The following is a 26131-nucleotide window of genomic DNA, read 5'->3' as shown; positions in this document are numbered from 1 at the left end:
GGAGACACGGCCTGCCAGGGAGGCATGTGGTAAGAGGTGCATCCAGTCAGGTCAGGGCACCGCGTCCTCTCTTTGGAAAACTGCGGAGCGAGGCTGGTGGCCCTGGTGGCCACGGCAGCCATGGAGAAGGCAGGCCTGGCTCCAGGCAGCACAGAGGCACTGGAGAGCCTGGCGGGATCTGGCTGGTCCTGCGCTCTGCTTCCAGGTTCTGGCCCTGTAACCCGGGGGACAGGGCCGGCCAAGACAGGGCCACTGGGTGCCAGCCAGCACCTGGGCCAGGTGCCAGGCGGAAGCGCTCTGGCAGATCAGCCCCGCACCCCCAACAGCCCCACAGGGGGCCCATCCAGGGCCACACACCTGCCCCCAGGAGCAGGACGTCCCTGAGGCTAGAGTCCAGGGGAACCGGTGGAAGGGTCTCACCCTTTGCCCTTTGACTCCTCTTGTAGGCACCCTCGCTGGGCTCCTAAGCACTCCTCCACACCCTAGCTCTGTCACCAGCCCCATAGTGATATCATAAGCTCCCAGATGCCCAGTGTGCACCCGGCCACAGAGAAGTGGGTGACTTAGGAGTATCCTCTCCGCTTCTCACCCTTAGTTTCGTCTGTGCACAACTCGCTCAAAATGGGCAACTCACTAAGCGTATTTTGTTCCTGGTTCCGCCGCAGGTCCTGGCCATGCCATCGGCCACCTGCTCGTCTTGTCCGTGAGGCCTTCCCAGCCGGCCGGGCTCACCCCGCGGCTCCTGCACCTGTGCCTGCCCAGGGAACCTGGGGCCGTTACCCACTCCTCTTCAACCGTCAGCGACATCTTGGGCCTTCTTTTCCAGTCAGGTGGGATGGTGCCCCTATGAGGCTGTGTCTTATCCCTCGGAACACGGGCACCCCACAGAGGGTCCTGCCTCCTGTGGTCTGGAGCCCCCCCTCGAGGAAGAAACCTGTGCTTTCTGCTCGCAACTCCATGATGTTTGGACACCTCAGGCCCCCGAGGATCCCTCGTCTCAGAGGCAAGTTTAACCTTCAACTTCGTTCATTAGATGAGCAGGTGATCCCAGCCAGGCTCCCGAAGACGGAGATGAGGGCAGAAGAGCCCAAAGAAGCAACGGAGGTGAAAGACCAGGTAGAGACCCAGGGGCAGGAGGACAATAAAAGGGGCCCCTGTAGCAATGGGGAAGCAGCCTCCACCTCTAGGCCCCTGGAGACTCAGGGAAACCTCACTTCCTCCTGGTACAATCCCAGGCCCTTGGAGGGAAATGTCCACCTCAAGAGCCTGACAGAAAACAACCAGACTGACAAGGCCCAGGTGCATGCAGTGAGTTTCTACTCCAAGGGCCATGGAGTCGCCAGTTCACACAGCCCTGCTGGAGGCATCCTTCCCTTTGGGAAGCCTGACCCACTTCCAACAGTGCTCCCTGCCCCAGTTCCGGGCTGCTCCCTGTGGCCAGAGAAGGGGGCCTTGAAGGTGCTGGGTAAAGACCACCTGCCCAGCTCTCCAGGCTTGCTGATGGTGGGGGAGGACATGCAGCCCAAGGATCCTGCAGCTCTTGGACCAAGTAGGTCTTCTCCACCCAGAGCTGCCGGCCACAGTTCCCGCAAAAGAAAACTGTCGGGGCCACCGCTGCAGCTGCAACCGACCCCTCCCCTGCAACTGAGGTGGGATAGAGACGAGGGGCCCCCACCGGCTAAGCTTCCATGTCTATCTCCTGAGGCACTGTTGGTGGGTCAGGCTTCCCAAAGAGAAGGACGCCTCCAGCAGGGCAACATGCGTAAGAACGTGAGGGTGCCAAGTAGAACATCAAAATTCAGGAGACTAAGAGAGCTGCTTAGGAGGAGAAAGAAGAGACGGCAGGGCAGGCGTGGTGGCCCACGCCTGTAATCCAGCACTTTGGGAGGCCCAGGCGGGCGGATCAGGAGGTCAAGAGATTGAGACCTGAGGAGCATCTCTGCCTGCACCATCTGGGAAGTGAGGAGCGCCTCTGCCTGGCTGCCGTCCTGTCTGCGAAGCGAGGAGTGCCTCTGCCCGGCCCCCTTACACTCTGGGAAGTGAGGAGCGCTTCTGCCTGGCCACGGCCCTGTCTGGGAAGTGAGGAGTGCCTCTACCCAGCTGCCCACCATCTGGGAATTGAGAAGGAGCACCGCCTCTGCCCGGCCTCCACCCCATCTGGGAAGTGACGAGCACCTCTGCCCGGCCGCCTCACGGTATGGGAAGTCAGGAGCGCCTCTGCCCAGCCGCCCTGTCTGGGAAGTAAGGAGCGCCTCTGCCTCGCCGCCGTCCCGTCTGCGAAGTGAGGCGTGCCTCTGCCCGGCCTCCCCACCGTCTGGGAAATGAGGAGCGCCTCTGCCCGGCCACCGTCCCATCTGGGAAGTGAGGAGCGCTTCTGCCCAGCCACCGCCCTGTCTGGAAAGTGAGGAGCACCTCTGCCCGGCCCCCTCACCCTTTGTAAGGGAGGAGTGCCTCTGCCCAGCCCCTGCACCGTCTGGGAAGTGAGGAGCGCCTCTGCCCGGCCCCCTCACCATCTGGGAAGTGAGGAGCGTCTCTGCCCAGCCGCTGTGCAACCTTCCACGTGTGAAGTGACAGCCTTGTGTGTGATCTTTCTGCCCTCCCCAAGTTTGCATTTTCGACATTAAAGTTTACTTTTTAATTAAAAAAAAGGAGATCGAGATCATTCTGGCCAACATGGTGAAACTCTGTCTCTACTAAAAATACAAAAATTAGGCGGGCATGGTGGCTTGTGCCTGTAGTCCCAGCTACTCGGGAGGCTGAGGCAGGAGAATGGCTTTAACCCGGGAGGTGGAGGTTGCAGTGAGCCGAGATCGCACCACTGCACTCCAGCCTGGTGACAGAGCAAGACTCCGTCCTGAAACGATGTTGTAATTGAGAGCAGGATGGTCTTTTGGGACAGGAGGAACAAGAGGTTCTGGTTACCACCCTTCAATCAGTTCTTCTTTTTCCTTGACTGTAAGATCAGATCGTTCTTGTAATTTGTAAGTCTTAGAGAAAAGAAGTCTGATTATCCAGAGTATGAGAATCCCTTCCAAAATAAGATGGTAAGCAGGAGCCTCGTAAAGCGCCTGTACCATCTCCACCAGAACCCACTGCTGCGTGGCGGTCGCCATAGTTAGCCGCTTCCTTCCCGAGGTCAAAGTTCTAATTAAACTTTGTAGCTAATGATAAAATGAATAGCTGATGAGAAAAAAAGGGAGCTACCAGATCAGAAAGTATTTGAATTTATGATGTGACTGTGTATATACTGATGTCAGAAGTGTGGATGAAGTGAGGGGGTAAAGGATTGAATGCAGAAAGAAACCGCAGGACCCTTTTAACAGGTTAGAGGCAGAAAGATCTAGCATTCATTTTGAAAAAGTGACACGTCTCACATAGTATACATGCTATGAAACATTGTATAATGTATTATATTAGTAACTGCACCATTATTTCTCACATATATTAGATATGCTAGGAATATTTTCATGTATTATATGAAGCTTAGTGGCCCTTGAGGCCACGGCAGCCATGGAGAAGGCAGGCCTGGCTCCAGGCAGCACAGAGGCACTGGAGAGCCTGGCGGGATCTGGCTGGTCCTGCGCTCTGCTTCCAGGTTCTGGCCCTGTAACCCGGGGGACAGGGCCGGCCAAGACAGGGCCACTGGGTGCCAGCCAGCACCTGGGCCAGGTGCCAGGCGGAAGCGCTCTGGCAGATCAGCCCCGCACCCCCAACAGCCCCACAGGGGGCCCATCCAGGGCCACACACCTGCCCCCAGGAGCAGGACGTCCCTGAGGCTAGAGTCCAGGGGAACCGGTGGAAGGGTCTCACCCTTTGCCCTTTGACTCCTCTTGTAGGCACCCTCGCTGGGCTCCTAAGCACTCCTCCACACCCTAGCTCTGTCACCAGCCCCATAGTGATATCATAAGCTCCCAGATGCCCAGTGTGCACCCGGCCACAGAGAAGTGGGTGACTTAGGAGTATCCTCTCCGCTTCTCACCCTTAGTTTCGTCTGTGCACAACTCGCTCAAAATGGGCAACTCACTAAGCGTATTTTGTTCCTGGTTCCGCCGCAGGTCCTGGCCATGCCATCGGCCACCTGCTCGTCTTGTCCGTGAGGCCTTCCCAGCCGGCCGGGCTCACCCCGCGGCTCCTGCACCTGTGCCTGCCCAGGGAACCTGGGGCCGTTACCCACTCCTCTTCAACCGTCAGCGACATCTTGGGCCTTCTTTTCCAGTCAGGTGGGATGGTGCCCCTATGAGGCTGTGTCTTATCCCTCGGAACACGGGCACCCCACAGAGGGTCCTGCCTCCTGTGGTCTGGAGCCCCCCCTCGAGGAAGAAACCTGTGCTTTCTGCTCGCAACTCCATGATGTTTGGACACCTCAGGCCCCCGAGGATCCCTCGTCTCAGAGGCAAGTTTAACCTTCAACTTCGTTCATTAGATGAGCAGGTGATCCCAGCCAGGCTCCCGAAGACGGAGATGAGGGCAGAAGAGCCCAAAGAAGCAACGGAGGTGAAAGACCAGGTAGAGACCCAGGGGCAGGAGGACAATAAAAGGGGCCCCTGTAGCAATGGGGAAGCAGCCTCCACCTCTAGGCCCCTGGAGACTCAGGGAAACCTCACTTCCTCCTGGTACAATCCCAGGCCCTTGGAGGGAAATGTCCACCTCAAGAGCCTGACAGAAAACAACCAGACTGACAAGGCCCAGGTGCATGCAGTGAGTTTCTACTCCAAGGGCCATGGAGTCGCCAGTTCACACAGCCCTGCTGGAGGCATCCTTCCCTTTGGGAAGCCTGACCCACTTCCAACAGTGCTCCCTGCCCCAGTTCCGGGCTGCTCCCTGTGGCCAGAGAAGGGGGCCTTGAAGGTGCTGGGTAAAGACCACCTGCCCAGCTCTCCAGGCTTGCTGATGGTGGGGGAGGACATGCAGCCCAAGGATCCTGCAGCTCTTGGACCAAGTAGGTCTTCTCCACCCAGAGCTGCCGGCCACAGTTCCCGCAAAAGAAAACTGTCGGGGCCACCGCTGCAGCTGCAACCGACCCCTCCCCTGCAACTGAGGTGGGATAGAGACGAGGGGCCCCCACCGGCTAAGCTTCCATGTCTATCTCCTGAGGCACTGTTGGTGGGTCAGGCTTCCCAAAGAGAAGGACGCCTCCAGCAGGGCAACATGCGTAAGAACGTGAGGGTGCCAAGTAGAACATCAAAATTCAGGAGACTAAGAGAGCTGCTTAGGAGGAGAAAGAAGAGACGGCAGGGCAGGCGTGGTGGCCCACGCCTGTAATCCAGCACTTTGGGAGGCCCAGGCGGGCGGATCAGGAGGTCAAGAGATTGAGACCTGAGGAGCATCTCTGCCTGCACCATCTGGGAAGTGAGGAGCGCCTCTGCCTGGCTGCCGTCCTGTCTGCGAAGCGAGGAGTGCCTCTGCCCGGCCCCCTTACACTCTGGGAAGTGAGGAGCGCTTCTGCCTGGCCACGGCCCTGTCTGGGAAGTGAGGAGTGCCTCTACCCAGCTGCCCACCATCTGGGAATTGAGAAGGAGCACCGCCTCTGCCCGGCCTCCACCCCATCTGGGAAGTGACGAGCACCTCTGCCCGGCCGCCTCACGGTATGGGAAGTCAGGAGCGCCTCTGCCCAGCCGCCCTGTCTGGGAAGTAAGGAGCGCCTCTGCCTCGCCGCCGTCCCGTCTGCGAAGTGAGGCGTGCCTCTGCCCGGCCTCCCCACCGTCTGGGAAATGAGGAGCGCCTCTGCCCGGCCACCGTCCCATCTGGGAAGTGAGGAGCGCTTCTGCCCAGCCACCGCCCTGTCTGGAAAGTGAGGAGCACCTCTGCCCGGCCCCCTCACCCTTTGTAAGGGAGGAGTGCCTCTGCCCAGCCCCTGCACCGTCTGGGAAGTGAGGAGCGCCTCTGCCCGGCCCCCTCACCATCTGGGAAGTGAGGAGCGTCTCTGCCCAGCCGCTGTGCAACCTTCCACGTGTGAAGTGACAGCCTTGTGTGTGATCTTTCTGCCCTCCCCAAGTTTGCATTTTCGACATTAAAGTTTACTTTTTAATTAAAAAAAAGGAGATCGAGATCATTCTGGCCAACATGGTGAAACTCTGTCTCTACTAAAAATACAAAAATTAGGCGGGCATGGTGGCTTGTGCCTGTAGTCCCAGCTACTCGGGAGGCTGAGGCAGGAGAATGGCTTTAACCCGGGAGGTGGAGGTTGCAGTGAGCCGAGATCGCACCACTGCACTCCAGCCTGGTGACAGAGCAAGACTCCGTCCTGAAACGATGTTGTAATTGAGAGCAGGATGGTCTTTTGGGACAGGAGGAACAAGAGGTTCTGGTTACCACTCTTCAATCAGTTCTTCTTTTTCCTTGACTGTAAGATCAGATCGTTCTTGTAATTTGTAAGTCTTAGAGAAAAGAAGTCTGATTATCCAGAGTATGAGAATCCCTTCCAAAATAAGATGGTAAGCAGGAGCCTCGTAAAGCGCCTGTACCATCTCCACCAGAACCCACTGCTGCGTGGCGGTCGCCATAGTTAGCCGCTTCCTTCCCGAGGTCAAAGTTCTAATTAAACTTTGTAGCTAATGATAAAATGAATAGCTGATGAGAAAAAAAGGGAGCTACCAGATCAGAAAGTATTTGAATTTATGATGTGACTGTGTATATACTGATGTCAGAAGTGTGGATGAAGTGAGGGGGTAAAGGATTGAATGCAGAAAGAAACCGCAGGACCCTTTTAACAGGTTAGAGGCAGAAAGATCTAGCATTCATTTTGAAAAAGTGACACGTCTCACATAGTATACATGCTATGAAACATTGTATAATGTATTATATTAGTAACTGCACCATTATTTCTCACATATATTAGATATGCTAGGATTATTTTCATGTATTATATGAAGCTTAGTGGCCCTTGAGGCCACGGCAGCCATGGAGAAGGCAGGCCTGGCTCCAGGCAGCACAGAGGCACTGGAGAGCCTGGCGGGATCTGGCTGGTCCTGCGCTCTGCTTCCAGGTTCTGGCCCTGTAACCCGGGGGACAGGGCCGGCCAAGACAGGGCCACTGGGTGCCAGCCAGCACCTGGGCCAGGTGCCAGGCGGAAGCGCTCTGGCAGATCAGCCCCGCACCCCCAACAGCCCCACAGGGGGCCCATCCAGGGCCACACACCTGCCCCCAGGAGCAGGACGTCCCTGAGGCTAGAGTCCAGGGGAACCGGTGGAAGGGTCTCACCCTTTGCCCTTTGACTCCTCTTGTAGGCACCCTCGCTGGGCTCCTAAGCACTCCTCCACACCCTAGCTCTGTCACCAGCCCCATAGTGATATCATAAGCTCCCAGATGCCCAGTGTGCACCCGGCCACAGAGAAGTGGGTGACTTAGGAGTATCCTCTCCGCTTCTCACCCTTAGTTTCGTCTGTGCACAACTCGCTCAAAATGGGCAACTCACTAAGCGTATTTTGTTCCTGGTTCCGCCGCAGGTCCTGGCCATGCCATCGGCCACCTGCTCGTCTTGTCCATGAGGCCTTCCCAGCCGGCCGGGCTCACCCCGCGGCTCCTGCACCTGTGCCTGCCCAGGGAACCTGGGGCCGTTACCCACTCCTCTTCAACCGTCAGCGACATCTTGGGCCTTCTTTTCCAGTCAGGTGGGATGGTGCCCCTATGAGGCTGTGTCTTATCCCTCGGAACACGGGCACCCCACAGAGGGTCCTGCCTCCTGTGGTCTGGAGCCCCCCCTCGAGGAAGAAACCTGTGCTTTCTGCTCGCAACTCCATGATGTTTGGACACCTCAGGCCCCCGAGGATCCCTCGTCTCAGAGGCAAGTTTAACCTTCAACTTCGTTCATTAGATGAGCAGGTGATCCCAGCCAGGCTCCCGAAGACGGAGATGAGGGCAGAAGAGCCCAAAGAAGCAACGGAGGTGAAAGACCAGGTAGAGACCCAGGGGCAGGAGGACAATAAAAGGGGCCCCTGTAGCAATGGGGAAGCAGCCTCCACCTCTAGGCCCCTGGAGACTCAGGGAAACCTCACTTCCTCCTGGTACAATCCCAGGCCCTTGGAGGGAAATGTCCACCTCAAGAGCCTGACAGAAAACAACCAGACTGACAAGGCCCAGGTGCATGCAGTGAGTTTCTACTCCAAGGGCCATGGAGTCGCCAGTTCACACAGCCCTGCTGGAGGCATCCTTCCCTTTGGGAAGCCTGACCCACTTCCAACAGTGCTCCCTGCCCCAGTTCCGGGCTGCTCCCTGTGGCCAGAGAAGGGGGCCTTGAAGGTGCTGGGTAAAGACCACCTGCCCAGCTCTCCAGGCTTGCTGATGGTGGGGGAGGACATGCAGCCCAAGGATCCTGCAGCTCTTGGACCAAGTAGGTCTTCTCCACCCAGAGCTGCCGGCCACAGTTCCCGCAAAAGAAAACTGTCGGGGCCACCGCTGCAGCTGCAACCGACCCCTCCCCTGCAACTGAGGTGGGATAGAGACGAGGGGCCCCCACCGGCTAAGCTTCCATGTCTATCTCCTGAGGCACTGTTGGTGGGTCAGGCTTCCCAAAGAGAAGGACGCCTCCAGCAGGGCAACATGCGTAAGAACGTGAGGGTGCCAAGTAGAACATCAAAATTCAGGAGACTAAGAGAGCTGCTTAGGAGGAGAAAGAAGAGACGGCAGGGCAGGCGTGGTGGCCCACGCCTGTAATCCAGCACTTTGGGAGGCCCAGGCGGGCGGATCAGGAGGTCAAGAGATTGAGACCTGAGGAGCATCTCTGCCTGCACCATCTGGGAAGTGAGGAGCGCCTCTGCCTGGCTGCCGTCCTGTCTGCGAAGCGAGGAGTGCCTCTGCCCGGCCCCCTTACACTCTGGGAAGTGAGGAGCGCTTCTGCCTGGCCACGGCCCTGTCTGGGAAGTGAGGAGTGCCTCTACCCAGCTGCCCACCATCTGGGAATTGAGAAGGAGCACCGCCTCTGCCCGGCCTCCACCCCATCTGGGAAGTGACGAGCACCTCTGCCCGGCCGCCTCACGGTATGGGAAGTCAGGAGCGCCTCTGCCCAGCCGCCCTGTCTGGGAAGTAAGGAGCGCCTCTGCCTCGCCGCCGTCCCGTCTGCGAAGTGAGGCGTGCCTCTGCCCGGCCTCCCCACCGTCTGGGAAATGAGGAGCGCCTCTGCCCGGCCACCGTCCCATCTGGGAAGTGAGGAGCGCTTCTGCCCAGCCACCGCCCTGTCTGGAAAGTGAGGAGCACCTCTGCCCGGCCCCCTCACCCTTTGTAAGGGAGGAGTGCCTCTGCCCAGCCCCTGCACCGTCTGGGAAGTGAGGAGCGCCTCTGCCCGGCCCCCTCACCATCTGGGAAGTGAGGAGCGTCTCTGCCCAGCCGCTGTGCAACCTTCCACGTGTGAAGTGACAGCCTTGTGTGTGATCTTTCTGCCCTCCCCAAGTTTGCATTTTCGACATTAAAGTTTACTTTTTAATTAAAAAAAAGGAGATCGAGATCATTCTGGCCAACATGGTGAAACTCTGTCTCTACTAAAAATACAAAAATTAGGCGGGCATGGTGGCTTGTGCCTGTAGTCCCAGCTACTCGGGAGGCTGAGGCAGGAGAATGGCTTTAACCCGGGAGGTGGAGGTTGCAGTGAGCCGAGATCGCACCACTGCACTCCAGCCTGGTGACAGAGCAAGACTCCGTCCTGAAACGATGTTGTAATTGAGAGCAGGATGGTCTTTTGGGACAGGAGGAACAAGAGGTTCTGGTTACCACCCTTCAATCAGTTCTTCTTTTTCCTTGACTGTAAGATCAGATCGTTCTTGTAATTTGTAAGTCTTAGAGAAAAGAAGTCTGATTATCCAGAGTATGAGAATCCCTTCCAAAATAAGATGGTAAGCAGGAGCCTCGTAAAGCGCCTGTACCATCTCCACCAGAACCCACTGCTGCGTGGCGGTCGCCATAGTTAGCCGCTTCCTTCCCGAGGTCAAAGTTCTAATTAAACTTTGTAGCTAATGATAAAATGAATAGCTGATGAGAAAAAAAGGGAGCTACCAGATCAGAAAGTATTTGAATTTATGATGTGACTGTGTATATACTGATGTCAGAAGTGTGGATGAAGTGAGGGGGTAAAGGATTGAATGCAGAAAGAAACCGCAGGACCCTTTTAACAGGTTAGAGGCAGAAAGATCTAGCATTCATTTTGAAAAAGTGACACGTCTCACATAGTATACATGCTATGAAACATTGTATAATGTATTATATTAGTAACTGCACCATTATTTCTCACATATATTAGATATGCTAGGATTATTTTCATGTATTATATGAAGCTTAGTGGCCCTTGAGGCCACGGCAGCCATGGAGAAGGCAGGCCTGGCTCCAGGCAGCACAGAGGCACTGGAGAGCCTGGCGGGATCTGGCTGGTCCTGCGCTCTGCTTCCAGGTTCTGGCCCTGTAACCCGGGGGACAGGGCCGGCCAAGACAGGGCCACTGGGTGCCAGCCAGCACCTGGGCCAGGTGCCAGGCGGAAGCGCTCTGGCAGATCAGCCCCGCACCCCCAACAGCCCCACAGGGGGCCCATCCAGGGCCACACACCTGCCCCCAGGAGCAGGACGTCCCTGAGGCTAGAGTCCAGGGGAACCGGTGGAAGGGTCTCACCCTTTGCCCTTTGACTCCTCTTGTAGGCACCCTCGCTGGGCTCCTAAGCACTCCTCCACACCCTAGCTCTGTCACCAGCCCCATAGTGATATCATAAGCTCCCAGATGCCCAGTGTGCACCCGGCCACAGAGAAGTGGGTGACTTAGGAGTATCCTCTCCGCTTCTCACCCTTAGTTTCGTCTGTGCACAACTCGCTCAAAATGGGCAACTCACTAAGCGTATTTTGTTCCTGGTTCCGCCGCAGGTCCTGGCCATGCCATCGGCCACCTGCTCGTCTTGTCCGTGAGGCCTTCCCAGCCGGCCGGGCTCACCCCGCGGCTCCTGCACCTGTGCCTGCCCAGGGAACCTGGGGCCGTTACCCACTCCTCTTCAACCGTCAGCGACATCTTGGGCCTTCTTTTCCAGTCAGGTGGGATGGTGCCCCTATGAGGCTGTGTCTTATCCCTCGGAACACGGGCACCCCACAGAGGGTCCTGCCTCCTGTGGTCTGGAGCCCCCCCTCGAGGAAGAAACCTGTGCTTTCTGCTCGCAACTCCATGATGTTTGGACACCTCAGGCCCCCGAGGATCCCTCGTCTCAGAGGCAAGTTTAACCTTCAACTTCGTTCATTAGATGAGCAGGTGATCCCAGCCAGGCTCCCGAAGACGGAGATGAGGGCAGAAGAGCCCAAAGAAGCAACGGAGGTGAAAGACCAGGTAGAGACCCAGGGGCAGGAGGACAATAAAAGGGGCCCCTGTAGCAATGGGGAAGCAGCCTCCACCTCTAGGCCCCTGGAGACTCAGGGAAACCTCACTTCCTCCTGGTACAATCCCAGGCCCTTGGAGAGAAATGTCCACCTCAAGAGCCTGACAGAAAACAACCAGACTGACAAGGCCCAGGTGCATGCAGTGAGTTTCTACTCCAAGGGCCATGGAGTCGCCAGTTCACACAGCCCTGCTGGAGGCATCCTTCCCTTTGGGAAGCCTGACCCACTTCCAACAGTGCTCCCTGCCCCAGTTCCGGGCTGCTCCCTGTGGCCAGAGAAGGGGGCCTTGAAGGTGCTGGGTAAAGACCACCTGCCCAGCTCTCCAGGCTTGCTGATGGTGGGGGAGGACATGCAGCCCAAGGATCCTGCAGCTCTTGGACCAAGTAGGTCTTCTCCACCCAGAGCTGCCGGCCACAGTTCCCGCAAAAGAAAACTGTCGGGGCCACCGCTGCAGCTGCAACCGACCCCTCCCCTGCAACTGAGGTGGGATAGAGACGAGGGGCCCCCACCGGCTAAGCTTCCATGTCTATCTCCTGAGGCACTGTTGGTGGGTCAGGCTTCCCAAAGAGAAGGACGCCTCCAGCAGGGCAACATGCGTAAGAACGTGAGGGTGCCAAGTAGAACATCAAAATTCAGGAGACTAAGAGAGCTGCTTAGGAGGAGAAAGAAGAGACGGCAGGGCAGGCGTGGTGGCCCACGCCTGTAATCCAGCACTTTGGGAGGCCCAGGCGGGCGGATCAGGAGGTCAAGAGATTGAGACCTGAGGAGCATCTCTGCCTGCACCATCTGGGAAGTGAGGAGCGCCTCTGCCTGGCTGCCGTCCTGTCTGCGAAGCGAGGAGTGCCTCTGCCCGGCCCCCTTACACTCTGGGAAGTGAGGAGCGCTTCTGCCTGGCCACGGCCCTGTCTGGGAAGTGAGGAGTGCCTCTACCCAGCTGCCCACCATCTGGGAATTGAGAAGGAGCACCGCCTCTGCCCGGCCTCCACCCCATCTGGGAAGTGACGAGCACCTCTGCCCGGCCGCCTCACGGTATGGGAAGTCAGGAGCGCCTCTGCCCAGCCGCCCTGTCTGGGAAGTAAGGAGCGCCTCTGCCTCGCCGCCGTCCCGTCTGCGAAGTGAGGCGTGCCTCTGCCCGGCCTCCCCACCGTCTGGGAAATGAGGAGCGCCTCTGCCCGGCCACCGTCCCATCTGGGAAGTGAGGAGCGCTTCTGCCCAGCCACCGCCCTGTCTGGAAAGTGAGGAGCACCTCTGCCCGGCCCCCTCACCCTTTGTAAGGGAGGAGTGCCTCTGCCCAGCCCCTGCACCGTCTGGGAAGTGAGGAGCGCCTCTGCCCGGCCCCCTCACCATCTGGGAAGTGAGGAGCGTCTCTGCCCAGCCGCTGTGCAACCTTCCACGTGTGAAGTGACAGCCTTGTGTGTGATCTTTCTGCCCTCCCCAAGTTTGCATTTTCGACATTAAAGTTTACTTTTTAATTAAAAAAAAGGAGATCGAGATCATTCTGGCCAACATGGTGAAACTCTGTCTCTACTAAAAATACAAAAATTAGGCGGGCATGGTGGCTTGTGCCTGTAGTCCCAGCTACTCGGGAGGCTGAGGCAGGAGAATGGCTTTAACCCGGGAGGTGGAGGTTGCAGTGAGCCGAGATCGCACCACTGCACTCCAGCCTGGTGACAGAGCAAGACTCCGTCCTGAAACGATGTTGTAATTGAGAGCAGGATGGTCTTTTGGGACAGGAGGAACAAGAGGTTCTGGTTACCACTCTTCAATCAGTTCTTCTTTTTCCTTGACTGTAAGATCAGATCGTTCTTGTAATTTGTAAGTCTTAGAGAAAAGAAGTCTGATTATCCAGAGTATGAGAATCCCTTCCAAAATAAGATGGTAAGCAGGAGCCTCGTAAAGCGCCTGTACCATCTCCACCAGAACCCACTGCTGCGTGGCGGTCGCCATAGTTAGCCGCTTCCTTCCCGAGGTCAAAGTTCTAATTAAACTTTGTAGCTAATGATAAAATGAATAGCTGATGAGAAAAAAAGGGAGCTACCAGATCAGAAAGTATTTGAATTTATGATGTGACTGTGTATATACTGATGTCAGAAGTGTGGATGAAGTGAGGGGGTAAAGGATTGAATGCAGAAAGAAACCGCAGGACCCTTTTAACAGGTTAGAGGCAGAAAGATCTAGCATTCATTTATGAAAAAGTGACACGTCTCACATAGTATACATGCTATGAAACATTGTATAATGTATTATATTAGTAACTGCACCATTATTTCTCACATATATTAGATATGCTAGGATTATTTTCATGTATTATATGAAGCTTAGTGGCCCTTGAGGCCACGGCAGCCATGGAGAAGGCAGGCCTGGCTCCAGGCAGCACAGAGGCACTGGAGAGCCTGGCGGGATCTGGCTGGTCCTGCGCTCTGCTTCCAGGTTCTGGCCCTGTAACCCGGGGGACAGGGCCGGCCAAGACAGGGCCACTGGGTGCCAGCCAGCACCTGGGCCAGGTGCCAGGCGGAAGCGCTCTGGCAGATCAGCCCCGCACCCCCAACAGCCCCACAGGGGGCCCATCCAGGGCCACACACCTGCCCCCAGGAGCAGGACGTCCCTGAGGCTAGAGTCCAGGGGAACCGGTGGAAGGGTCTCACCCTTTGCCCTTTGACTCCTCTTGTAGGCACCCTCGCTGGGCTCCTAAGCACTCCTCCACACCCTAGCTCTGTCACCAGCCCCATAGTGATATCATAAGCTCCCAGATGCCCAGTGTGCACCCGGCCACAGAGAAGTGGGTGACTTAGGAGTATCCTCTCCGCTTCTCACCCTTAGTTTCGTCTGTGCACAACTCGCTCAAAATGGGCAACTCACTAAGCGTATTTTGTTCCTGGTTCCGCCGCAGGTCCTGGCCATGCCATCGGCCACCTGCTCGTCTTGTCCGTGAGGCCTTCCCAGCCGGCCGGGCTCACCCCGCGGCTCCTGCACCTGTGCCTGCCCAGGGAACCTGGGGCCGTTACCCACTCCTCTTCAACCGTCAGCGACATCTTGGGCCTTCTTTTCCAGTCAGGTGGGATGGTGCCCCTATGAGGCTGTGTCTTATCCCTCGGAACACGGGCACCCCACAGAGGGTCCTGCCTCCTGTGGTCTGGAGCCCCCCCTCGAGGAAGAAACCTGTGCTTTCTGCTCGCAACTCCATGATGTTTGGACACCTCAGGCCCCCGAGGATCCCTCGTCTCAGAGGCAAGTTTAACCTTCAACTTCGTTCATTAGATGAGCAGGTGATCCCAGCCAGGCTCCCGAAGACGGAGATGAGGGCAGAAGAGCCCAAAGAAGCAACGGAGGTGAAAGACCAGGTAGAGACCCAGGGGCAGGAGGACAATAAAAGGGGCCCCTGTAGCAATGGGGAAGCAGCCTCCACCTCTAGGCCCCTGGAGACTCAGGGAAACCTCACTTCCTCCTGGTACAATCCCAGGCCCTTGGAGGGAAATGTCCACCTCAAGAGCCTGACAGAAAACAACCAGACTGACAAGGCCCAGGTGCATGCAGTGAGTTTCTACTCCAAGGGCCATGGAGTCGCCAGTTCACACAGCCCTGCTGGAGGCATCCTTCCCTTTGGGAAGCCTGACCCACTTCCAACAGTGCTCCCTGCCCCAGTTCCGGGCTGCTCCCTGTGGCCAGAGAAGGGGGCCTTGAAGGTGCTGGGTAAAGACCACCTGCCCAGCTCTCCAGGCTTGCTGATGGTGGGGGAGGACATGCAGCCCAAGGATCCTGCAGCTCTTGGACCAAGTAGGTCTTCTCCACCCAGAGCTGCCGGCCACAGTTCCCGCAAAAGAAAACTGTCGGGGCCACCGCTGCAGCTGCAACCGACCCCTCCCCTGCAACTGAGGTGGGATAGAGACGAGGGGCCCCCACCGGCTAAGCTTCCATGTCTATCTCCTGAGGCACTGTTGGTGGGTCAGGCTTCCCAAAGAGAAGGACGCCTCCAGCAGGGCAACATGCGTAAGAACGTGAGGGTGCCAAGTAGAACATCAAAATTCAGGAGACTAAGAGAGCTGCTTAGGAGGAGAAAGAAGAGACGGCAGGGCAGGCGTGGTGGCCCACGCCTGTAATCCAGCACTTTGGGAGGCCCAGGCGGGCGGATCAGGAGGTCAAGAGATTGAGACCTGAGGAGCATCTCTGCCTGCACCATCTGGGAAGTGAGGAGCGCCTCTGCCTGGCTGCCGTCCTGTCTGCGAAGCGAGGAGTGCCTCTGCCCGGCCCCCTTACACTCTGGGAAGTGAGGAGCGCTTCTGCCTGGCCACGGCCCTGTCTGGGAAGTGAGGAGTGCCTCTACCCAGCTGCCCACCATCTGGGAATTGAGAAGGAGCACCGCCTCTGCCCGGCCTCCACCCCATCTGGGAAGTGACGAGCACCTCTGCCCGGCCGCCTCACGGTATGGGAAGTCAGGAGCGCCTCTGCCCAGCCGCCCTGTCTGGGAAGTAAGGAGCGCCTCTGCCTCGCCGCCGTCCCGTCTGCGAAGTGAGGCGTGCCTCTGCCCGGCCTCCCCACCGTCTGGGAAATGAGGAGCGCCTCTGCCCGGCCACCGTCCCATCTGGGAAGTGAGGAGCGCTTCTGCCCAGCCACCGCCCTGTCTGGAAAGTGAGGAGCACCTCTGCCCGGCCCCCTCACCCTTTGTAAGGGAGGAGTGCCTCTGCCCAGCCCCTGCACCGTCTGGGAAGTGAGGAGCGCCTCTGCCCGGCCCCCTCACCATCTGGGAAGTGAGGAGCGTCTCTGCCCAGCCGCTGTGCAACCTTCCACGTGTGAAGTGACAGCCTTGTGTGTGATCTTTCTGCCCTCCCCAAGTTTGCATTTTCGACATTAAAGTTTACTTTTTAATTAAAAAAAAGGAGATCGAGATCATTCTGGCCAACATGGTGAAACTCTGTCTCTACTAAAAATACAAAAATTAGGCGGGCATGGTGGCTTGTGCCTGTAGTCCCAGCTACTCGGGAGGCTGAGGCAGGAGAATGGCTTTAACCCGGGAGGTGGAGGTTGCAGTGAGCCGAGATCGCACCACTGCACTCCAGCCTGGTGACAGAGCAAGACTCCGTCCTGAAACGATGTTGTAATTGAGAGCAGGATGGTCTTTTGGGACAGGAGGGACAAGAGGTTCTGGTTACCCCTCTTCAATCAGTTCTTCTTTTTCCTTGACTGTAAGATCTGATCGTTCTTGTAATTTGTAAGTCTTAGAGAAAAGAAGTCTGATTATCCAGAGTATGAGAATCCCTTCCAAAATAAGATGGTAAGCAGGAGCCTCGTAAAGCGCCTGTACCATCTCCACCAGAACCCACTGCTGCGTGGCGGTCGCCATAGTTAGCCGCTTCCTTCCCGAGGTCAAAGTTCTAATTAAACTTTGTAGCTAATGATAAAATGAATAGCTGATGAGAAAAAAAGGGAGCTACCAGATCAGAAAGTATTTGAATTTATGATGTGACTGTGTATATACTGATGTCAGAAGTGTGGATGAAGTGAGGGGGTAAAGGATTGAATGCAGAAAGAAACCGCAGGACCCTTTTAACAGGTTAGAGGCAGAAAGATCTAGCATTCATTTTGAAAAAGTGACACGTCTCACATAGTATACATGCTATGAAACATTGTATAATGTATTATATTAGTAACTGCACCATTATTTCTTACATATATTAGATAGGCTAGGATTATTTTCATGTATTATATGAAGCTTAGTAGAAATTTCTTCTTTGATTTCTGATTTTCTCCCTCATGGTAATGTGTCCAAAACTGAAATGGGAATGCCCCACGAATACACATAGTACTAGTAATAATGAGCTAAAATTATTACATTTAAAAAAATTTATTGCATGCCACTTCCCTGCCAGAAGCCATGCCAGGTGCTATGGATACAAAAATGAATAAGCCTTTTTTTCTAGGAGCTTGTAGACAATTATAAAATAATGTGATACGAGTACTAAGAGGTACATCGAAATTGCTATGTGACCACAGGAAAATGAATGGTCAAACGCAGGAAATTAGGTGGGAGGAGTAAGGAAGGCCTCACAGAGAACATTTTGATGTATCTCAAAGAACAATGAAAGCTCATCTAACTTGGAACTCAATGGCCAAGTAAAATGAGTATTTTTTTTAAAAAAAAGACACAGAAAACTAGTGTAGGTATTGGTATGTATAAGTTATAGCAATTCTACAGATTAGTGAGCAGATAGGACTATCAGTTCCATTAGGAGGGAAATCGGGAAAGATGAAACAGAAGACATTGAGGATAAATTATAATTCCTGAAAAATTACTTTATAAATTCTAATGTGTGCAAATGTCCTGCTCATTGTCTCCAAAGCAGTATTACCCACATTTTACAGATGCAAAAGTGGATGCCCATAAAGATAAAATGATCTGCTGAGGTTTTTAGGGCCAGTAAATGTAGCCAGTAAATGAAGGGACTCCGGGCCTTCTATTTCTACTACCTGTGTAATCCATGACCACCTATAAAGTAAAGTGCTTTATTCCATCTTTTCTGACTATTGCTTTGTGGTTAATTCTAAGTTTCAAGCCTGGATACGTGAATTAATAAATGTGAGCACAGAGCACAGTGCTTGCTTCTAAAAATCAATTAATCGATGTAAGGTCTCTTTTCCTTCTTTTTAAGAATCTACATTGTCACCACTCTGGCACAAACTCTGCATGTTAAGCTGTAGAATCGTCAACACCTCCTGTCTCATCCCTTAGCCTGTTGGCCAACTCCCTCCAGTCTAGAACTCTAAATTAATCATCCTTAGAAATGGCTTTACCAGCCCTTTGTTCTAAAATGTACAGTGGCTTATTAATAACTACCATTTCAGAGAATGTAATGTGGGGCAGCCTCTTGGCTCACTGTTTTGCATATACGATCTTGCTTAATATTCAAAACAATCCCTAGGAGATAGGCACTCTTATCATGTCTGTTTTTAGGGGATGGAATAATAGTCCAAAGAGTGATAAGGTCAAGTTTCTTTACACAATTATAAAGAGACAGAGTCCTGATTCGTAACAGTCTATTCGCAGTACACGTGCTCTTAACCTCTAAGCTTAAGCTGCCTCCTGCAGCAAGCAGATGGACAAAACAAGTGGAAAACAAGAAATATGTATGGAGTATCCAGAGTCAGTATGACACAAATGGGGAGCTAGAAGCTTCATCTTTCCTGATTTGGGATTTGGGCCAAGGAGGATAGAAGAAAAGCTATCGAAAATTATTTATTTATTTATTTTTGGCATTTTGGGAAAGCACAAGAGCATTTCCTGAATGACACAATTTTCTTTAAAAAAATTTTTTTTTACGAACTCAGAATCAATTGCTTTTCTTTCCTTGGCTACAGTCATTTTAGGCAATGGGCATCATCATCACCATCAACAGCAGCAAATATGATCATTAGGCTTTAAACTGCCCTTACATTCTTGGTCATTTCCTAGTGCAGTTGGATTTAAACTCGGTTATTACATTACCAGGTAGAATGTATTAAGTTTTCTCAAGTTCAGCTCTGCAGTTTACATCAGAGTGCTGTGATTATACGGTATTTGGACTGGAGCTAAAAATGACATTTTCTTAGAATATAAAGATTAGATTAAACTATAAACAAAGACTAAGAAAATCCCAATATGTTTAAATACGCAATATGCAAATGCTGAAAATAGACTTTTGATGTCACACACACTCAAGTTATTATACAAGCAGCAACTCCAATGCCCAAGTAATAGCCACAGCAAATGCTGCCCAATGATAAAATCTGGTGCCCAATTCAATCAGCCTGAAGTTCTTGGAAGTGTTTATGGCCAGTGAAGACTCAGCAATATGGACCTGAGAGGTTTTAAAAACAGATGCGAGGGACCTTCTTGCTTTAGCAAGTATCATGTCCTGTTTTGCCATTTCTTACCTCTCCCAATTTTGATTTTATATCGAAAGTTAGAGTTTCACAAAGTACATTTTTTCTTCCATAACAGTATAGTCCATGGTAGTGGTTCTCAAATGCTACTTGTTCAAATGCAGATTCCTTCATCCCACCTTCAGAGATTATAGTTCTAGAGATGGGACAGAGGAAGGAATGCCCCATGAATTATACTCCCTAAATATGTGAAATACATTTCTATCCAAGAATCTACACCCACAGGTGACCCATGAACTGCACTTTGAGAAACATATTATGAAGAAAAGAAAAATGGCTCTGCAGTCACAGTGACTTGGGTTTGAATCCTGGGCTCTGCCCAATCAAGAACTCCAGGACTTTGAGACAAAGTCTCCGAGTCCCTGGACGCTTCAGTTTTCTCATTTATAAAATAGGGATAAGAATGTTTACCTGGAAGAACTGTTTTGAGAATGGAAAGTAATGGCTGTTTATTACCTTGGGCTGTGTTTACATGTTGCAAAGACTCAATAAAGTATCATTTATTAAAAATGTTATTCCATTTTTAACGAGCGAGGATGAAAATGAGGATGATGGCAAAAATGGCCAAATTCTGTGGTGCAGTAACACACCCTTTTAACCAGGACAAAAGGTAGTACTTTCACCGTGTGAAACTACTACTGACTACCCCCATTCATCCCAGACACTCACAGACACTCACTGGGATGAATGGGGGTAGAACTGACTACCCCCATTCATCCCAGACACTCACAGACACATACATAAACATGTTGATAAACTCTTTTGGTTTCTAACAGGCCGTAGATTCCTCACTCTTTTGGAAATGAGGAGATCTTTTTAACAAGTCCAAATTGCATGGACATTTACATAATATTACTTAAGCTTTAGTATTCACTTGAGTATTGAGGAGTGTGAATATGCTTATGGGTTAATGAATCCCTAGTATAATTCTACACCCACCTCTACATGATCTACTCCCACCCTTTTAATCCCGGGTAAAGGGGTCTATAACTCAGAGGTAGTGACTCTGTAACCTAAGCTATACATTAAGGAAAAAGTTTTAAGCATGGTTTTGAAAAATTAAATTAACAATTGATTCTCTGCTTTATGATTTTAAAGCCATAGTTAATTACTATGACTAATTAACTTAATTGACTTCAAATTAATACAAAAAATATTCAGTGCTATCTGTAAGCCAAAATCAATACTGATAGCCTGTATATACCAGAGGAAATGAGAAAAAGATGGCCCTGCTCTCACTGGGTAGGAAGCATGTTTTTCTCATTGGTCCTTTGGGCAGGGATCCATTGAGCAGGATCCAATGGATGGATCCTGCCCAGTGGATCCTACCCAAAGGGATTTTGGTTAGAAAAAAATAGCCAAAGATCAGGCTAGAAGGGAATATTGTAATTGAGCACATTTTGGCATATAGACATAAATATATTCACAATCATTGTGATAAGTTAGTGCAGGATTTCTGGGCTACATGAAACAGGAATAACACATATACTTTGAGGAAATCAGAAATGAACACTCCTCTATGGAGATGAAGAAAGGTTAGGGATTCTCTAATAGTTCTGTTGTTTAGAGGGCAGATTTCTTAGTAACCACTAAAAGTCTCTTCTTTGGTCATAAGCCAAAGATTATGTAATGTAAATATTTCTGGTTTTACCTGTAAGCTGCACTGCAGGCTTATAATTCTTGCTTTATGAACAAGATAGAGGAGAGAGGGAAAAGAATGTTTGTTTCTCTTGCTTAGACATTGAACATCTATACATTCTCTTCCTGAAAAATAAAACACAAATCAAATGGGAATTTTTCAAAAATAATTTCCAGGCCAGGTGCGGTGGCTCATGCCTATAATCCCAGCACTTTGGGAGGCCAAGGCTGGTGGATCACTTGAGGTCAGGAGTTTGAGACCAGCCTGGTCAACACGGTGAAACTCTGTCTCTACTAAAAATACAAAATTAGCTGGGTGTGGTGGCGCATGCCTGTAATCGTACCTACTCGGGAGGCTGAGGCAGGAGAATTGCTTGAATCTGGGAGGCAGAGGTTGCAGTGAGCTGAGATCATGCCACTGCACTCCAGCCTGAGCAACACAGTGAGACTCCATCTCAAAAATAAATAAATAAATAAATAAAATTTCCACAGTTAACAGGCAAATTTTTGTCTGAGGTGCTATCCAGGCATATACTTACAGTCATAGTGGCCTAAACACCCATCACTAAGTTGAATTTAACTGTAGCTCTCTAATAACGTAAATGACATATCCTAATGGAAGGAAATCAGAGAAATCTTAAGAGTCTAATATCAAGCATGCTCTGTTCTTCCAATTTCTAATCTAACTTAAGACCTTTGAATGTTTGATGTTGCTTCAGTATCAAAGAAGAATTTCTGACACCTTGAGACTGTAAAGCATTGATATAATTTATCCTGTTGTCTTTTACTGTGTGGCATTGGAGGTCTCATTTTTGAGTTTGAGATATATAAGTCTTAATTCATTTCAAGTCCCTAAAGAACACAAGCCTCTTATGGAGGAACAGAAGTTTTATCACAATGCAACCAACTGCAACTCCCTACTACCTTCTCCTGTATCTTTTTTTCACCCCCAATGCATATGTAAACACACATGCAGGGACACATTACTGGTATGTCATTATTTGCAGCTTTGCAAATATGCCATGATCTTCCACATTTCTGAGACTTTGGACATGAGCTTTCTTGTTCCATTTCCAATGCTTTTTTATCTCAGAAAATTCATATTCATCTCTAAACCTACTTCAGATAATCACTACCATTAATAACCATTAATAAAAATTAAAAACTGCATTTTTAAAAAATTGGAGATTTGATACCGTTAACACCAAATCTCCAATTTGTTAAAAATACAATTCCTGTGAAGTGCAATAAAGCAAAGTTCCATAAAACAAGCTATGTCTGTACCTATTTCAATTGTTTAGATAAACTATGCATATTTCTCTCCTATCCAGGGCTGGCTTCAGAGTGTGTGACCAGTTATGCCTTACCCTCTCCAGAAGGGTTTCTGCTTAGAGAATAATGCACTGCAATAGTCATTTTTAAATATTTAATAATTTTATCTTGAAATTTATGTTTTGAATGATGTGTCAATGGAGCATGTGCCTGGGGTTTGGAGCCTTGGTTTATCAGTAGTACAACTTCCCACAGCCTCCCAAGAGCAGATTCTCAGCAGTTCACTCTCCCACTCCCTGTACCCCAAGCCCCCCATCCTCCCCTCCCAATCCTCACCCTGCCACTGCTGCCATCTTTCACCCTATGAGTGTCTGGAGAGTTGGGTACACTGCTCCATGGCCTCTTGGGATGGGGCACTGTGGCAGCCACCCTACACTAGGCTGACAGCACCCCAGAGCACCTGTCTCTTGGTGAGAGTGAGCTTTTCCAACCTCTGTCCATGTAACCTGGCACACAGGTTTAAAGATCTTTGTGAAGTTGGCTATCTGCCATGGGTTGGAGTGTCTCTTGGTGAGAGTGAGCTTTTCCAACCTCTGTTCGTGTAACCTGGCACATAGGTTTAAATATCTTTGTGGAGTTGGCTATCTGCCATGGGTTGGAGTGGCAGACTCATGAAAAATGGAAATATCTAGCTCAGTGTTCAAGACCCCACATCTGGCTGGGACACTGAGCAGGTCTGGGAGTTGGCAGGAAGGGCAATCCCAGGGTACCTGTGACAGTCTGCTCTTGCCCCATGAGTATAACCTTGCTCTAGAGCATTCCTTCTGCAGACTCCTGTCTAGGGTGAAGATCTCCTTCTAACCGTCTCTGAATCTGGCTTGTGTTTATCTCTTCAGACCAACTCAAGGAACCCTCAAGGCACCCTCCAAGGATAAACTGTGTGATACAAGCATGCAATTTCAGTGATTCTGATTAAGGTCTAAAATGCTCTGATGTTTACATTTAAAACTATCATTGCACAGTATAACCAATGGGAAAATTAATGCTAATCACTTGCTTAGAATGAAATTTGCCTGCAAATTAAATTTTTTAAAATGACAAGGCGGTGGCTCACGCCTGTAATCCCAGCACTTTGGGAGGCCAAGGTGGGCGCATCACCTGAGGTCAGGAGTTCGAGACCAGCCTGGCCAACATGGTGAAACCCCGTCTCTACTAAAAATACAAAAAACATATATATATAGGAGGGCATGGTGGCACATTCCTGTAGTCCCAGTTACTTGGGAAGGTGAGGCATGAGGGTCACTTTAACCTAGGTGGCAGAGGCTGCAGTGAGCAGAGATCACGCCGCTGCACTCCAACCTGGGAGACAGAGTGGCACTCCATCTCAGTGAAAAAATAAAATAAATAAATAAATAATAAGACAACTGGAGAGGAAGAGATTAAAAAGAAAGGAAACATCTTTGCGTGCATTTTTAACGGCATTTTTTTCTGGCTTTTCAAACAAAAGATTTTATTTTTTCACCAGGACCTACAAACCAAGTAGCAAGCTCTGTACCTAATTAAAACTGAGTCCCTGAAAATTGGAGTACATGCTTTTTAACTTGCTTTTCTGTACCTAGCATAATATCTGGCATTTATCAAATATTCAATAAATGCTTTTTTGAGATCATTTACGTATATTTGATTTATGTTATATATACATCTGTGTGTTTGTGTGTGTGTGTGTGTGTGTACAATATGTAGGTGGGTAACACCTGAATTCTACATATTTATGATTATACTTTAATATAGTATAAATTAGTATAATATATACTGTGATATGTAATGATATATGAAATAGAACAATAGAATAAAATACTTTAAAAACTGATTTCCAAACATTTTAGTCTTTCAGTTATCATTCTGTATTAAGAGAATACTGTTTTAGTTCCTTTGCATTTAAAAGATCATTAATCCAAATACTAATTTAATCAATATTATATTAAACAAACTATAAAAGTAAATTAATATTAAGAAAGTGGATTCATCACACTATAAGCTTTCAGAATGTGCCTAGTGTCAGCATATTTCTATGAGAAATAAGTCCTGTTTACACCAGCTATGAAAATCTTAGACTGATTTTTCCTCATTGTTTATACTTTGATTCATGGAGAAAGCTAAGATTAATATGAATACCATTACAATTTTTAGATTGTCTACTTTCCAGGTGCTTATCATTTTGTTAACACCTGTGGCTAAATGTAGACAATATAGAATATGATAAAAGCACATGTCTTTTAATATGAATATTTCCAGAACATTAGGATCTAAATAGCTTATTTTTTCTGCAAACAACACTTTCATTTACTTAAAATGTAGGAAATATGTCTAATGGTGCACGTGTAAAGACACACAATCACATAGTTACCTACACACAGTCACCCAAAGATACACACAAATTCATACTTACAGGTACAGATACATAAAGGCATACGTGAACAAGGAGACACACAGATGTCGACAGAGGCACATACACACATAGACTACAGACACATACATATAAACATGTACACATGCACCCACACTGATTTAAACACATGCAGACTGGCAAACACACAAATCTATATACAGAAACAAACACACATACTGATCCAATTGCACACAGTTACATAACCATGTATACACACAGCTCATATACATAAATTAATATATACACAAACAAACAAGAACATATGCTCACAGATACACACACACATATATAGACACAAACTCATGCATACAGACACCTAGACACATATATACATGCACATACTCATATCTCTTCTGTCACGTGCTTTTGGAATTGAACAGAATTGCTTGAAATTAAAGGAGAAAAGCTAGATGAGATGCTTCTAGCAAAAGAGAGAAATACAAAAAGAAAAAAAGAAGCAATTATAAAATCATTGCCTATACCAAAAAAAGCTATTATGCTTTCCTTTCTGATAATTAAGTCACTTTAATTAAACATTTAATAATTGTTTCCTGAACACTGACTATGTGCCAGGTCCTGTCTGAATGTCCCAGTCCGTGTAAAGCATGCATCATATTAACATCGCTGAATATAGAAGCATTTTTTCATTTTCTTAATACATTGTAAATGTATTGCAGAATTGTGGAAGCACCTTGATATGTCATGCAAGTTCAGTGAAGATACTAATAACTTCATGGAAAGCAAGATATGCCCCCAAATCCCTTGTCTTTGCCTCTCCCTCTATGGATTATTTCTTCCCCTAAATCAAAAGACAAACACAAGTCTTGAGAAACTATAAAATACCTGATATGGTTTGGCTCTGTGTCCCCAACCGAATCTCATGTTGAATTGTAATTTCCAATGTTGGAGGAGGCATCTGGTGGGAGGTGATTGGATCATGGGGGTGGGTTTCCCCCTTGCTGTTCTTGTGATAGTGAGTGAGTTCTCACAAGATCTGTTCATTTAAATGTGTTTGGTACCTCTTTCTCTTTCTCTCTCTCCCTCTCTCTCTCTCTCTCTCTCTCTCTCTCCTGTTCCCGCATGGTAAAGATGTGCTTGCTTCCCCTTCACCTTCTGCCACAATTGTAAGTTTCCTGAATTATCCCCATCCATGCTTACTGTGCAGCCTGCAGAACTGTGAGTCAATTAAACCTCTTTTCTTTGTAGTCTTAGGTAGTTCTTTATAGCAGTTTGAGAACGAATTAACACGACACCTCTCTCCCATCTGTCTGTCCTCTTCCTGTGTGTTCTTCTATATTTGCCATTTAAATTGGCTTATGACCTTATTTTTCTGTGTGTGTTTTATTTTATTGTGTTTTGTTTTCCAGATAGATGCAGCATTCACTAGAAGAATACAATTTTAATAGATATATGTCAAAGTTACTATATAGTATTAAACAAGAATATGTGAATCATTAACAGTCCTCTAATGAGGATGGATTAAAAGTAAAGCAAAGAGGTAATTGCCATCTTCTCCGTTCTT

The 26131-nt window shown here is 50.1% G+C and overlaps 4 protein-coding genes and 1 pseudogene across 4 annotated transcripts; all 5 read left to right on the top strand.

The window, feature by feature from the left end:
* The first annotated feature begins 528 nt into the window (after positions 1 to 528).
* NPAP1L (nuclear pore associated protein 1 like) lies at positions 529 to 2898 on the top strand (annotated as a pseudogene).
* Positions 2899 to 3660: 762 nt separating this feature from the next.
* Positions 3661 to 7477, top strand: LOC112205880 (putative UPF0607 protein ENSP00000381418). Its single transcript, XM_054668446.2, has one exon. The coding sequence runs from the start codon at positions 4012 to 4014 to the stop codon at positions 5260 to 5262; it is 1251 nt and encodes a 416-aa protein (XP_054524421.1). The 5' UTR covers positions 3661 to 4011; the 3' UTR covers positions 5263 to 7477.
* A 14-nt stretch (positions 7478 to 7491) lies between these two features.
* LOC129137347 (putative UPF0607 protein ENSP00000381418) lies at positions 7492 to 9678 on the top strand. Its single transcript, XM_054668445.1, has one exon. It carries the CDS (start codon positions 7627 to 7629, stop codon positions 8650 to 8652), a length of 1026 nt encoding a protein of 341 aa, XP_054524420.1. The 5' UTR covers positions 7492 to 7626; the 3' UTR covers positions 8653 to 9678.
* Positions 9679 to 9732: 54 nt separating this feature from the next.
* Positions 9733 to 13480, top strand: LOC129137346 (putative UPF0607 protein ENSP00000381418). Its single transcript, XM_054668444.2, has one exon. It carries the CDS (start codon positions 10792 to 10794, stop codon positions 12040 to 12042), a length of 1251 nt encoding a protein of 416 aa, XP_054524419.1. The 5' UTR covers positions 9733 to 10791; the 3' UTR covers positions 12043 to 13480.
* A 322-nt stretch (positions 13481 to 13802) lies between these two features.
* LOC129137345 (putative UPF0607 protein ENSP00000381418) lies at positions 13803 to 16484 on the top strand. The gene has a single exon (XM_054668443.2). It carries the CDS (start codon positions 14183 to 14185, stop codon positions 15431 to 15433), a length of 1251 nt encoding a protein of 416 aa, XP_054524418.1. The 5' UTR covers positions 13803 to 14182; the 3' UTR covers positions 15434 to 16484.
* Positions 16485 to 26131: the final 9647 nt, after the last annotated feature.

This window comes from Pan troglodytes, chromosome 18 (genome assembly GCF_028858775.2).
Source record: "Pan troglodytes isolate AG18354 chromosome 18, NHGRI_mPanTro3-v2.0_pri, whole genome shotgun sequence".
Lineage (NCBI taxonomy): Eukaryota > Metazoa > Chordata > Mammalia > Primates > Hominidae > Pan > Pan troglodytes.
This window is presented reverse-complemented; position numbering and strand designations above follow the sequence as displayed.